The 15,118-nt window shown below is 38.8% G+C and overlaps 1 protein-coding gene across 26 annotated transcripts in view; it reads left to right on the top strand.

The window, feature by feature from the left end:
• Positions 1-9,188, top strand: part of LOC105196252 (sodium channel protein para) — a 52,896-nt gene extending 43,708 nt beyond the window's left edge. For 25 of the 26 annotated variants that reach the window (XM_039448625.1, XM_039448624.1, XM_039448621.1 and 22 more), the window contains 3 exons: positions 4,821-5,091; positions 6,489-6,793; positions 7,788-9,188. In XM_039448625.1, the coding sequence (XP_039304559.1) occupies positions 4,821-5,091; positions 6,489-6,793; positions 7,788-8,573 (1,362 nt within the window). In that variant the 3' untranslated portion in view covers positions 8,574-9,188. The remainder of the gene's footprint in view (positions 1-4,820; positions 5,092-6,488; positions 6,794-7,787) is intronic. The other variant, XM_039448601.1, reaches the window with a different exon arrangement.
• The last annotated feature ends 5,930 nt before the right edge of the window (positions 9,189-15,118 follow it).

Genomic DNA, 15,118 nt, shown 5'->3' with positions numbered 1-15,118 from the left:
TAATACAGTAAAATATCAAAATATAGACGGTAAAAATAAAATAAACATTTTTATATGATAAATGCAATCACAATTATAATGAATATAATTATATTTTGACATCTACTTTGCTACTTACGTAATAATAATATTTATAATTTGCATGGTTAAAACAACTATAAATACATAGTTGTATGCAAGGTTGTACGAAAATGACTATGAATTATAATTAAATTAGAGTAATGCAATCATTTTTTTCTCTCAGTGTATAATCGCATGGTAAAATAGTTATGAGTAAAAGCTCTATTTTTTTTTTTAGTTATTACTACCACTTATATATGAGAATATGATTAGTAATTTGATAATAATATTCTTCTATGTACTAATAATAATTTTACGTTTTGTTCTAACTACCACAAAATGTTATTAATTAAAACGATAAAATATTAAAATATTCACTGTGAAAAAAGAATTTTTTATATTTAAATAAATATATTTACTTATTTTAACATTTCCTTCATTTAAAAAAATATTTCCTAAGTTTGAAAATGAATTATTTTATAGTTGTTAATATTTATTTAAATCAAGGAAATGATATTAAAATATATTTGCTTGAACATAAAATTTTTTTTTGTGTGGATAGAAAAGATAAAGTAAATATTTCTACGTAGTAAATGCAGTCACAACTACAGTGAATTATGTGACTATTTTTTTAATAATAATTTGCATGATTAAAACATCTATAAATGTGTAATTGACACCGAAAATGACTACGATGTATTATTGTTAAATTATATGGTAATGCGATCATTTCTTTTCTCTCAACGTAGACAATGGAAACGATTGTGGCCAGTTAATCACACGTATCTAATCATTCTTCTAATATTCTTTCCGCTAAAATTTGCTGATAAATGGCGATGTAATTAATTTAAATAAATTTTCCAACCGCGCGAAAAAAAAACTCGTAATTAATTTCACATAAACAATTGCATATAAAATCTGACGTTCTCGACAAGTGACATCGTTTTTATTACATTTAAAAATTGTACTCACGTAAATTTCACCGGACCCAGCCTGCTGCTGCTCCTCCTCCTCTCGTCTCGTCGTTGCTCCGTCCTTTTCAGCACACCACTACTCGCGAAAATCTCTTGTCGGGATTCGCGCACACGTACATCGGTCACGACGCTCGCGCGACGTACGTACCTCGATGCATTTTGACTCGGCGAGAATAGACCAAACGAAACAGCGATTGGCACTCGCGAATTCACGCGGACAAAATGGCGAAACTCGGGCCAGCAAAGCGTATCAAAGATCTCGCGGCCAACTTCAGGCGGCACCGGCCGCGACGACGACGTTGCACCTACGCTACTGCTGCTGCTCCCAGACCCACTTTCGCAGGCGCCCCGCGCCTCGAATAACAAGCGGGCACATGATCGTATTTCAGGGCAATTACTTACGCCGCTTATTGTAACTTGAGCGAATAAACTCGAGACAGAGACGAATATATATATCCGCGGAACGCGACATTTGGAAAACGCGTGGCTCCGCCGCTCTGTCGACGAGATCAGTCTCGATCGAATAAGACACGAGGCACACGTCGCAACGAATGCGCCGATACTCAAACGACGAACTTACCGATACGTAGTTTGTAAATTATAGATACAGGATCAATCGGGGCTTAATATATCAATAATATATCAATTGAACGCGTGCCGTCGCCGCTCGACTGTCGGCCGCTCCGTTCTGCATCCGTGGCGACTCACGAATAGCCGTTAACTTCGTCACTTTTCGAGAAAGTGAAGTTGACAACTTCACGGGCTTCGCACGACGCGAGTCAAATTAATGCATGAAAGTGAAATTTATTGTCAGTTCTTTCCGTAAAAAAAGAAATCGCTTACTGATACGACATTAAGAGAATTGGACCGCTAATTAAAAAGAATTTCTTGTGTAAAAAAACCAACGGCTTATTCATTGCCCGACTCACTCGATCCGATGCGCATACCACTCTAACGCGTCCCCCCTTGCTAACCTAACAAGTAAACAAACCCCCCCGCGAAGTATCTACCTCGATACGAAGCCGTCGACTGCATACGCGTAGAAGTCGCTCCGGGAGTAAAATGATCGCGCAATTGATACTCGTTACGCATTCGTAGCTAGAGAACAATCGCGTTTTGAGTTTCGCCGTACCTGTCGTCGCGATCGCGTTTCGAGGGTAACGAGACGCGACGCCGTCGCCGTCGCCGCCGCTGCCACCTACAGTGCCTGCCTGCTCGCCCGAGCGTCGGCGCGCGAATGGCAGCGTGGTAACCTTTGAGTGTGTATGTATGTACCACGGTGCGTCGCGCGCTGTTACGCCGCGCGCCGTACGTAAACAAATCCAAAGGCCGCACACTGAGCGATCGTGTTATGTTGGTTCCTACGGTTTCTAACATTGAAACTTTTATAGAACAAAATACGTATAACCAAACATTTCATCCCTTGCGTTTCATCGAGGATCATTGAGAACAAAAGTTCGTCGAAAAGCTAACCTATTTAGTTAATTCCTGGTCGAAAAGTTCGAGTGTTTGACATGAATTCATAGACTACACTTTCTTTTTACTGTGTACTAAGAATTGTTGATTTCTGCGTTTCTAACATTGAAACTTTATAGAACAAAATATATCAAGTATACCAAACATTTCGTTTTCTCGCGTTTCATTAAGGATTGTTGAAAACAAAGGTTCGTTGAAAAGCTAACCTATTTAGTTCATTCTTGGGTAAAAGGTTTGAGTGTTTGACATGAATTCATAGACTACACTTTCTTTTTATTATGCATATACTAATTGTTGAATCAATGTTTGATTGATCGTATCAAACTAAATATTTTAATTTTTTAACTTGCTTTTTTTCTGTCTAGGTAAGGTAAGGGCGAGTAATATGAAAAAATACTTGTTTCTAAATTAACACATTTACTCCGATATAAATTTATATTATATTAGAATTTTTAATTTATACAGAGCTCTTAAGAAACGTGTCAGCTATAATATCCAGTTAATGAATTTTCAAAATTTAAATCTAACTTTAGAATTAACAGAAAAGTAAAAAACGTGAGAAAGAAAGGATCTAAAAAATGGGATGTAATATATGAAAAGCGCAAATTTAATTTGCAGAAACAGTGATAAATAATACAACAAAGTGCAAACTTGTTTATTTATATAAATTGATCAGAGTATAGTTAAACATATTCATATTACAGTTCATATTCTAAGGGGAACGAAAAATCATGATATCAAAATGGTTCTAAAAATGAATGATTGTTAAAAGTCACTTTTTTTGATCAATCACGGATCACTTTGACTTGTTCTATTTGAGATTTTTACTGTACAATGTTATATAGAAAATAAAATAACATATAGTGTTAAAAGCTCAGAAAAAATCTGGAACTTTGCAATTTCTCCGCGGATTGTCTTGATTTTTTTTGCAAAGAGAAATTTATTGGAAAAATTCACTTACGTAGGTAAATTTTAGCTACAAAGTGAATTTTATTTACCTTTTTACAAGGTAAATTTTTGGAAAAATTTACTTATAACCGAGAAAATGCACGAACCGCGGAAAAACTGGATAAAGATGGTTTTTCTCCGAGCTTTAAAAACTATAAAATAACATTTAAAATAATAATTTGCAAAAACTAAAAAGTATTGCACGTGAATTACAAATAAATTTAGAATATGGAAAATTTATGAAACTAATTTATTTTTTGTAAGAAGTAAAAAAAAAAAGATATTCCATATTCTTTTGTTCTTGAAATATTTAATATTATCTGCACGTCTTAATACGATGAATAAAATGTTCCTGTGTCAATAAAGAAGTTAAGAATCACAGTAAAACGGCGTAACATTATTCATCCGACACTGAAAGTGTCTACACAATATAATAAAAGAATTTATTTTGAGCTTGTGGAGAAATATGATTAAGACAATACAGTGATATCTTCAGGATAATAATAGATGAGTATTTATATAAAAAAAAGTCAATTGTGTCAGAAGCCTCTTTGTCCTTATAGTATATTATACATTAACAGCAACAACTTCTAGCGATTGTCACCTGAATGCAATGATTTTCTTTAAAAAAAAAAATAAGCCCCTATTCCATATTACCTGCTTTTACTCTACGTTTCACGTTTCGTTTTATGAACTCTCATTAACGTCATCCAACGATTAATTCCGCACGATGAGTACATTTTAAAAGTTTAATGGACGTTACTTGAATTCTAATTTGAGTATATGTTGCACCTTGCGATGTATTTTAATAATAAAATTTAACTCGACGTTCGCGAATTGTTTAATCCTCTTTTGACTAAAAACTTTAAATGTTAATTTTAATTATGTCATTTAAAAAAAATTGTTGCACTTAATATTTATTCGAAAGAAGACAGCGTGTATTTAACTTGAAAAGTGTATTAACATAAATTAAAATATTCTATTGTCTTTATTTTATTCTAAAATTTTCAATTCTGAAATAAGCGAAATTGCGTGATGTTGATAATTCAAGAACACGAAGTTGTATATTTTCGTAAAAATGTTGCAACAGTTAAAAATTGTGTAAACAATTAATTCGTCAATAGCAACTAATCTCTGTAATTAAAATAAATAATAAAGGATAAATTTAACTAAGCGAATATAATCACTGATTGCGTGGTACTATTAATTAATTTTAAGCACTTACAAATCAGAGATCATTAATTTTGATATATATAATATAATAAAATTAATTAAGAAATACTTTTCTATTAAATACAATACTTAATGTTGTATAATAATAAAAAATTAACACTTAACGTTTTCTTCTTCGATTATTTGCAGTGGCGGCCGCAGGCAATAGTGTTCGAAATAGTGACGGACAAAAAGTTCGATATGATAATCATGCTGTTCATCGGGCTGAACATGCTCACGATGACGTTGGACCATTATCAGCAGAGCGATACGTTCAGCAAAGTTCTGGACTATCTCAACATGATATTCATTGTGATATTCACCAGCGAGTGTCTCATGAAGATCTTCGCTCTTCGCTACCACTACTTCAAGGAGCCATGGAATCTCTTTGATTTTGTTGTTGTTATATTGTCAATATTAGGTAATGTAACGTAATGGTTGCTGCAGTCGTATGACCCAAGCGAAACGAGAGCGAAATATGAAAAAATGAGCAGGGCCTGTTAGCTTCCTCTCTCTCGCTGCTTGATTCTCAGGAGAATGATATTATCTTCGCCTCCAGTACATACTCTTAGACTAGTATCGTACATATTTCACGAGTGAGGACAAATCAGCATGCTACGCCGTCATATTTCTCAGCTATACTTTTAATGCACGCAAAATCTATCTTTTTCTCGAACAAGTGGACAGGCCTAACGTTTCGCTCGTGTCTCAACGACTGATGGATATCATTACGTTATGTAGCCTTACATTGATGTTGAAATTACCCATTGTGCCAATCCTATCCCGTCACAACCCTACTGTCCTGTCAATGTTATTGGTGTCCAGAGTCGAATTGCCATGTAAAGCGTCACTTTGTTATCGTTTCTTGAATGAGAATTGTGATAAAAGTAATATGAAGCAATTTTTCAGAATTAATGATTACGATTAATATCTATTATTTTACATCAATAAAACAAATGTACGTAATTATATCGCAATGTAACGCTTTGCGCGGGACATTCGACAACTAATCGATATTGCGACAATCATTAATCGAAGTGCCGGGTAAGATCGGGTCTGTATAAAATAGATTTTAGGATTTCGCTCTTATTATCAGAATATATAGATCGATTTATAGATTCTATCTATATTTAGAGATATCTATATTTTCTTACAGTAGTGTGAAATTTTTGATATATTCAAAATCATCTTTTACAAGGCACAGCATAATTTTAATTAGATTAGAGTGAGATACAATAGAGTGAGATTTGATATTTCATTTAATTTCCATATATGCTTTTTATGATTTTACAAGAGTGGCCGAAGGAAAAGAACTAGTATCTAAGTTCTTAGGATGCGCATGAATTTTTTAACAATTTAACATTTTCGATAGAATTCATAGATAATGCACATAATTTTCTTGAAGCGGCAAACGAACTTATTCAAATATAAACATTTGTATCTCACTTGGATTTATTTCTTTTTTTAAGAAAAGAAAGACAAGACTTTTTAGATATCAGTTTTTGTACCACGTAAATAGCTTGCAAAAACAAGTCTGAACAATTTATATAGAAACGTAATATTTAAAACATCCTGCGTCTCTTTACGAATCGCACCCTCTACTTTACTAGCTACACTAGCCATGTAACAATAGCTACGTAATTAGATGATCCAAACGCATGATTCCAAACTCATTAGCCCAACGATGCACGAGACTTTCATGAACTATGAATGAATTATATCACTTCTGTGCATAAGCGAAATCATCGCACCCTCGCTTTGTCCTTGATGTTAATTCGAGTCCAAAGTTCGTTGAAATGTAAATTTTTATTCCGACAGGTCTGGTGCTCAGCGACATTATTGAGAAATATTTCGTGTCACCGACTTTGCTTCGTGTAGTGAGAGTGGCAAAAGTCGGTCGTGTGCTTCGACTCGTGAAAGGTGCCAAGGGTATCCGAACCCTTCTCTTCGCCCTGGCGATGTCGTTGCCAGCCCTCTTCAACATTTGCCTACTGCTGTTTTTGGTGATGTTTATCTTTGCGATATTCGGAATGTCTTTCTTCATGCACGTCAAAGACAAGAGCGGACTGGATGACGTGTACAATTTCAAGACATTCGGGCAGTCAATGATACTGCTATTTCAGGTGATTAGACTATATCGATTTTAATTTATACTTTATATTTTTACATATTCATATTATTTTTATATTATAAAATATATTTCCTGATTTTTTTGTAAAATCTTAGAGGAGAGATGGAGGTAGTGGAATACCATTTTGTTTTTTTAAAATAACTCGGGAAATACGTTACAATTCTTATGAACATCAATTTGTTAGTTATAGAGTTTTATGAATGATCCTATAAATAAAAATTTATTGGGCATACATTATTTACAATTGACTGAAGAGAGGGAAAAACGTTTGTGAAATAGGAGAGGCATACTAATGTCATAAAAAGCACTTTTAATTATAAAATATCACAATTCAAAGATCCTTCATAGATCATACATAATAAAATAATACCACAAAACAAGATTTTATGAACAGTTTATAAAATATATTTTATTCGAAAAAAACCATGATTTTTTTTAATAATTTCTTTGCTGCTAGTAAACAATTATGCAATGTCCACTATGAGATTATAAAGTCTCAAGAGCGATTCTAACGCTTGTAATGCAAATACTTGCGACCCTCTTCCGTACATAATATAACTTTACATATCAAATTCATACACATATACGTCACACATTAAATTCAGTTACATTATTTGAAAGCCACATTCAAAGCTTTATTCAAACTAGACTAAAGTTAAAAAATTAATATCTAACTTCTCAAAATTACGTAAAGAGTATATACCTGTAAAGATTACCATCTGCAAAACTGAAATTCTGCTTTTACGGAAACACAATGAACACTAACGAGAATAACCGACTTACAATGTTTAAATAAATTGTAATGAGGTAATTTTAACCATTGCTCTTAGATTTTAACGCAAAATATCACAGTATCTCACGACTCCCTTCTTTCCTCTACGAATAACGAAGGTAGTATATTACGTAATTTGAAGCGTAAGCAAGGATTTGTTTTTTTTTTAAGTATTACTTAAAATTGTCTCTTCGACTTATTATCTACATTGCAGATGTCAACCTCGGCCGGTTGGGACAGTGTTCTCGACGGTATAATAAACGAGGAGGACTGCCAGGAGCCAAACAACGAGATCGGCTACCCGGGCAACTGTGGATCCTCGACAATCGGGATCGCATACCTGCTCTCGTATCTCGTGATCAGCTTCCTAATCGTCATTAACATGTACATCGCTGTGATCCTCGAGAATTACTCGCAGGCCACCGAGGACGTGCAGGAGGGTCTGACGGACGACGACTACGACATGTACTACGAGATTTGGCAGCAGTTCGATCCGGACGGCACGCAATACATCAGATACGACCAACTGTCGGACTTCTTGGACGTATTGGAGCCCCCGTTGCAGATACACAAGCCCAACAAATACAAGATCGTGTCGATGGATATCCCCATATGTAAGGGAGACCTTATGTTTTGCGTGGATATTCTCGATGCCCTCACTAAGGACTTTTTCGCGCGGAAGGGCAATCCGATCGAAGAGACGGGCGATCTGGGCGAGGTCCAGGCCCGGCCCGACGAGGCCGGTTACGAGCCGGTCTCGTCCACTCTATGGCGGCAACGCGAGGAGTATTGCGCCCGTCTCATACAGAACGCCTGGCGGAAGCACAAGCAGCAGCGTCTTGGCGGGCCAAGCGAGGAGAGCGACGATCCGGACATCGATCTGTGCGTCCGGCAGACCCAGGTGCTCGTGGAGAGCGACGGCTACGTCACGAAGAACGGTCACCGCGTCGTCATACACAGCCGATCGATGAGCATCACTTCGAGAACCGCGGACGTCTGATCGCCATCGTCGTCGTCGCCGCCGCCGCCGCAGCAGCTACCATCGTCGCTATCGCCGCCACCGCCGCCGTCCGTGCGCCGCAAATCGCTCCTCCGCACCAGCCACAGCAGGAGCAGGAGCAGCAGCAGCAGCAGTAGCAGCAGCAGCAGCAGCATCGTCGACGACGATGATCACTCACCGTTAGCCGCTCACCCTGCTCGCGCGGAGTAGTGGCCGGGCGGGCACCTCGCGTGTGCTCTCCATCGACAGCCTTATAGTTGTATAAATAACATTCCTCCAACGAGTTGCCTTTAAATCGTCTTTAAAACGAGCCACGACCGTTGGGAGAGAGGGAGAGAGGCAGAGAGAGCAAGAGAGAGAAAGAGAGGCACGTCGCCAGTTAGAGAGACGAGCGTCCGTACGAGGTACACCAAGAGACTGCGATTGCGACGCGAGATCCATCGGTTTCGGAGTCGAAAGTGTGTGCCACTTCTTGCCGATGGCCGATCCACCGGATCCGCGGCTTTCGAAGATTGGAATCTTTCATTTGTCGTGCCGTCCGGAAAGGAGAAGGCGCGAGAGCGCGACACGAACGGAACAAGAAGAAGGAAGAGAAGAGGCTGACGAGAAGAAGAAGAAGAAAAAGAAGAGGAGGAGGAATAGGAACGACGAGGAGGTCGAAACGTCGTGACGTCCCCTCCGAGCCGACTTCCCCACACCGTGACTCGCGAGGGCGTAACGTCGCGACGCAGGGTTACCCGGGATCTCTTCGCGAGATCTCTTTGTCTCCGTTCCTCGTCGTTCGATCGTCGAAAAGACGCGGGAGCGTCGACGACGACGTCTACGCGTCGGAAGCGACGCGCGAGCGGATTAAGCAGCGCGACCTCTTGTCTACACCATCTTGTATCACGTTAGCTCAATCTCGCGAATCTCTATATCCGTGGTTTGGATTTTTTACACCGTTTTACAGCAGTACCCACCTACCCGCTCACGCGACGCCTCCGGTACTGCGCCGTCGTCGAGTCTCCTCGCGGCGACATCCGCTTTGAAGAACGATATGTAATCGCAGGCGCGAAGGGACGATGATGACAATGACGATGACGATAATGTTGATGATGATGATATGATGATGATGATGATGATGATGATGATGATGATGATGATGATGACAATGACGACGACGATAATGTTGATGATGATGATATGATGATGATATGATGATGATGACGATGATGATATGATGACGATGATGATGATGATGATGACGATGATGACGATGATGACGATGATGACGATGATGACGATGATGACGATTCGTATGACGATGATGATGATGATGATGATGATGATGATGATGATGATGATGATGATGATGATGATGATGATGATGATGATGATGATGATGATGATGATATCGACGTACGTTGATCATTTTTGCTTAACGACGAAGAAGACGAGCGAAAAGGAAGTTTGCAGGTGAAAAAGAGGACTCATTCTCTCGTGAAATGAAACGCATACGCGCGAGTAGTAGCCACTACATTTCGCTCGGCTTGCATCTCTCGCGGAACGGTGCGCGAACGCTTGATCGCGCCGCTTTGGTTCCACAACCCTCTCTCCCGCCCCTTCCGGCCCTCGGTCTCTTTTCGCGCGATTCAGGTAGCGCGAGTGGCCCGTCGCTACTCACGCGAATCAACCCCTCGGACGCGAATGTGACCGTCTCCACCCCACACCGGACGATATTCTCGCTGTGAGATACTCCCTCTCCCCCCTCAAAGAGACTCCCTTGAACACCGCGCGAAACGCATCCCGGGGTTAATATCGACTTCACGTCAGCGACGAGTCCGCGTCTCTCCGCGTCGTGTTTTTCGCTTTTTTTACGATCCAAGTTTGCCACGTGCGCGAGATCTTTTGCATCCCGATGAAGGGGATCCGTTGTATCGGCGTTCTTTTTTCTTTTCTTCGGATTCTTCTCTCTCGCGGTCTTACCTATTTATCTCTATCTACTTGCCTGTCTGTGCCTCCGCTCTTTCGCCGCCCTTCTCCCATATTTCCCTTTTGATCCTTCCGCGTCGCGATCCTCCAACGCAGTTAAAAGAAACGTGCGTATCGGCATTAAAAATAATAATAATACTAATAATAATAATAATAATAATAATAATGAAGAAAATGAGAGAGAGAGAGAAAGAGAGGGGTGACGTCTTTTAATGTTCTCGGCGAACGGGACGGCTGAAGGGGATGGAGAGGGGGGGCGCGATTCCGCAGATTCATCAGCTAGATATTTACACATTTGCAAAACTTACACGCAGTCTTACACGACGTAGTAATAAAACGCGCTTCGGAATAAATGAATTAATACATTCTAGTGGTATCGTTATTCGAATAATCGCAAATCGATCGCCGCGCGCGTAAACCCGTCTCGCGTCGCAATTTCTCCCCCGCCCCGCAAACACTATACGGATAAATTAAAATAGAGTCGTTGTAATTACATTACATTATTATTGTAATTATTATATACATTGTGTATATGGTGCACGCAGGTGCGGAACTCGCGCGAATTTCGTTCCCGCCCGATTCAGCTGGCGGAGACTTTTTAATTACAAAGAGATACTGTTATGTAAAATAGTTTGGCCGCTCCGATATATATATATATATATATATATATATATGTATATGTATATGTATATGTATATGTATATATTGCTCTTTCAGTAGCAAAGGTGTTTCACTTCGTGTTCTGAAGTTCGCGTCTCTTCAAAAGCCTGGAACAACACAGGAAAAAATGTTACCAAGGGAGGAGGGCTTCTGCGTAATATAGAAGGAACCTCCCACGCATATGAGAAACAAAAAAATTGGAACGTACAGTATTCTCGCGTAATCGGACAATGAGAGAACCCTACGTTGTGCCTTTTGAATAACAGCAATTTTAAGCAATTTGACTTCGGTTTCGATATATATCGCGTCGTTGAACAAACACAACCAGTTTTACTCGACGAGGATCCCGAGGAGCGTCGTCGCGCGCATCATCGTCGAAGCCCACCGCCGCCGCTGCCGCCGCTTTGTTCCCCCCTTTGTCGCGCAAGCGAGCGCGTATCCTTCGCTTCTTGTTTCTTCTCGGTACGAGAGAGATATTTTTAAACGCCGTCGGCGTTCCTCGCGCCGGCAGATGTCAATAAACGCAGATTTAGACGGGTTTACGCACAAGACTTTGCGCGGAATCGCGCACGGATCCACGCGTCGACTTTACCGCGCTCGGTGATCGTTTTCTTTTCCTTTTTTTTTCGATCCACGGTTACTACGATGGAAAGAATACTTATATTCGGAGGTTCTATTACTTCAAAACTTTCTCGAACATCTCTATAAGCACTACAATATTTCTAGGATATTATATGAATATCATTAAAATAATGTTAAAATAATATTCCGAGAATATAATATTTTTTAAATATTATAGGAATATTGTATTAATGTTATATGTCCGTTTTATATAGAATTCGTAGTATATTATTTTAATATTTGTGGAATATTATGAAAATTCTACGAATATGTTCAAAATTTAATATGAATTATGCACGAAATATCCCTAAACTTTATAATTATTACATTTAAAAGTTATAATATTCCCGATAATTTAAAATATTAAAGTAAATAATATTATTTTCTTCTCGTGTGATATTCATATAATATTTCGGGAATATTATTTAATATTAAATATTGTAACGCTTATAGAAATCTGTCCCAGTCACGAGAATTCAGGGATTTCTTCCGCGCTGACCGAGCGCGCGTCCCAGAGGGACAGATTCTCCTCTTGATTTCGTTTAAGACGTTTAAAGACGCTGATGCGTCGCACGCGTGCGTGTATTCTTTCTGCCGTAGTCGTTGTCCCGCGGTCGTCGCGATTCCGCCACGAAGCAAGAGTTACGAATCATTTCGCCTCCGCGCGACCTACACCTACAGATCACCAAAGCAAATTTTGAACGTGTGTTAAACAATTATACACGGCGCATCAGATTTTATTATAACGCGTGACGACGATGACGACATTGCTGACTTTGCAACGGCCATGTTCGTAAGAGATATGTTACATATATGTAATGGAGAGAGAGAGAGAGAGATGTTGTACGTGCAGGATGAGACGAGCAGAGCGCCCGCGTCTTTCTTCCTTTGACATTTTATTAGTCGGTCGAATAAAACTGCATTGTTTCAAACATTCATCCTCGAACGCCGCATTTTTCTTCGGACACTGGCTATCATTTCCCCTGTATCATTTCCCCTGAGATGTCGGTCGGAAGATAGTTTTACGCGAGCGCATCTCGCCTCGCACGCACGCACGCACGCACGCACGAGCGAACATTCGTATTATGAATAACGAATTAAACGAGAGCGTTATCGCAGTCACGCGGCGGCGTAAGCTTAAGTAGGTGGCGAGATAAAAACAAAAACAAGAAAGAGCGAGAGAGAAACCCAGCAAACGAAAATTAATTCAAATGAATTAAAAATTGCAATTTATTTTAACTTCTCCGAGTTCGCGCTTTAGAAATACCTTTGGATTCAAGTGGACTCAAATGGATTGGAAAACGAAATACGCTGTTCATCATTTTAAATTCGGACGGATTCGCATGATTCCATTATATTCTCTTTGATTCAAATGAATTGAAATGCGAAATGAGTTATTCATCACATGTTGAATTCGAATGGATTCATGTCCCCGTCATGTTGTCTTTGAATTCAAATGGATTAAAATACGAAAAGAGCTCTTGATTATTTTGAATTCGGATGGACTCATGTCCTCGTTATATTATTTTTGATTCAAATGAATTGAAATGTGAAATGTTTTATTCATCACATGGAATTCAGATGTACTCGTATCTATATTGTATTATTTTTGGATTCAAATGGGTACGAAAAATCTGAAGCGCAAATTCGAAAATGTCAAAATGAATTCATTTCTATCCATTTCAAATCACTTTCGTTTGCTGGGAAGACACATATATGTATATATGTATGCGTGTGTGTATATCCAGTGCGGATTGCGCGATCGTTATTTTTCTACGTCTGCATCCGCGATTCGCGTAGGGTCGATAGGGCGGAGAAAAGGGACGCGATGAAACCGACGCGCGCGGGTCGAGAGGGACAACGACGAGAAAGCGGGCGTGTGCTGTTGTCAGCACGTCAGAGGCGGCTACGCTCGCCGACAGGAAGTCGACGTGTGGGAGGATGACGATCGCTAAAATTCGGAGAGAAAGAGAGAGAGAGAGAGAATAAAGAGGGAAAGAACGTTTTCTCGCTGGTCGAGAACGCGAGCGACTAGCCTCGTAACTCGCTCGGCGACAGAGGCCTTTAAGGATTGAAGAGACCACGACGGACCTGATAACGAGAACAAAGGCAGTGTTCAGCAGGCGTTGTCATGATGTAACAGTCTTGATGCAATTGAATGTGATTGGTGGATTTACGAGCGGGATACGCACGGATGATGGTCGATTCGTTTAGATGCAATAAGAGATGTGATGTTTGTGTCTCGCTGCACATCTAGCATAGACGAGCTGTAGGAGCGCGGACTCTGAGATTTAAAAAATGTCTTGACTTGACTAAATTTTTCAACTCGATTAAATTTCTTCAGCCCAAGTATTTATCTACACAGTAGAAAACACTTTGTGTTTATGTTTAAAACCGATCTTCGTTAAAATTTTTGACACAAGTGTTAATTTAACATAACACGATTATTTGAACATTTTCTGTTAAATTGATATTTAACATTTCTTAGCGTTGACAATTTATGAGCGAATAAACAAATAACACAAAAATAATGCCAATTTTAAAACAAAGCCTTAATAATAAGGTAAATGAATGAAGTGTACGTATCAGTTTATTATAAATGTTAATTTTATTGAAGAAATGTTTCCACTTTTTGTTTTTAAACTATGTCGTAGTCTTACAGTTTTTGTGTTAATTTTTCACATAATATTTATGTTACTTTCTAACATATCCATCTTGCGTTAAATTAACACAAAAATTTGAGTGGACCGTTTGGGACCGTAAGTGATACATGTTAAATTTAACACAATTTTTCCAACTGTGTATTTAAATTAAATATATAATATATGTAGTTAAGTTAAATATATAAATGTTTAAACTCAAATATTTTATACATTTAATTCAAATACATAAATAATTGAACTGAAAAAAATTTTAACCAGTCGAAAAATTTAGTCAAGTTGACAACTCTTTTTCTCATCGAAGATACGAAATACACCCATTTTTAAAATTAGTTTTGGATCTGCAAAATTAGACGTCTTGTAGAATATGTGACGTGTTATGCTTTGAAATTTATATATGCGTCATTTGTTTTCCAGAGCGATATACAAATAAAATTTGTAAAAATCGTCACGCATACGGATTTTTATATTTCCGTCTCATGCTCTTGCTACTATGCCGTTTCCCCCGTCAATCAGATTCGATTGCTGATGGTGAAACCGATTGTTGAATCTCCTGAACGCAGCCAATAATGACAGTGACTTAATAACGATAATGACAATTGCGACGACGATGACAACGACGATCAGAACATC

Source organism: Solenopsis invicta, chromosome 4, assembly GCF_016802725.1.
Source record: "Solenopsis invicta isolate M01_SB chromosome 4, UNIL_Sinv_3.0, whole genome shotgun sequence".
In the NCBI taxonomy this organism is placed as follows: Eukaryota; Metazoa; Arthropoda; class Insecta; order Hymenoptera; family Formicidae; genus Solenopsis; species Solenopsis invicta.
This window is presented reverse-complemented; position numbering and strand designations above follow the sequence as displayed.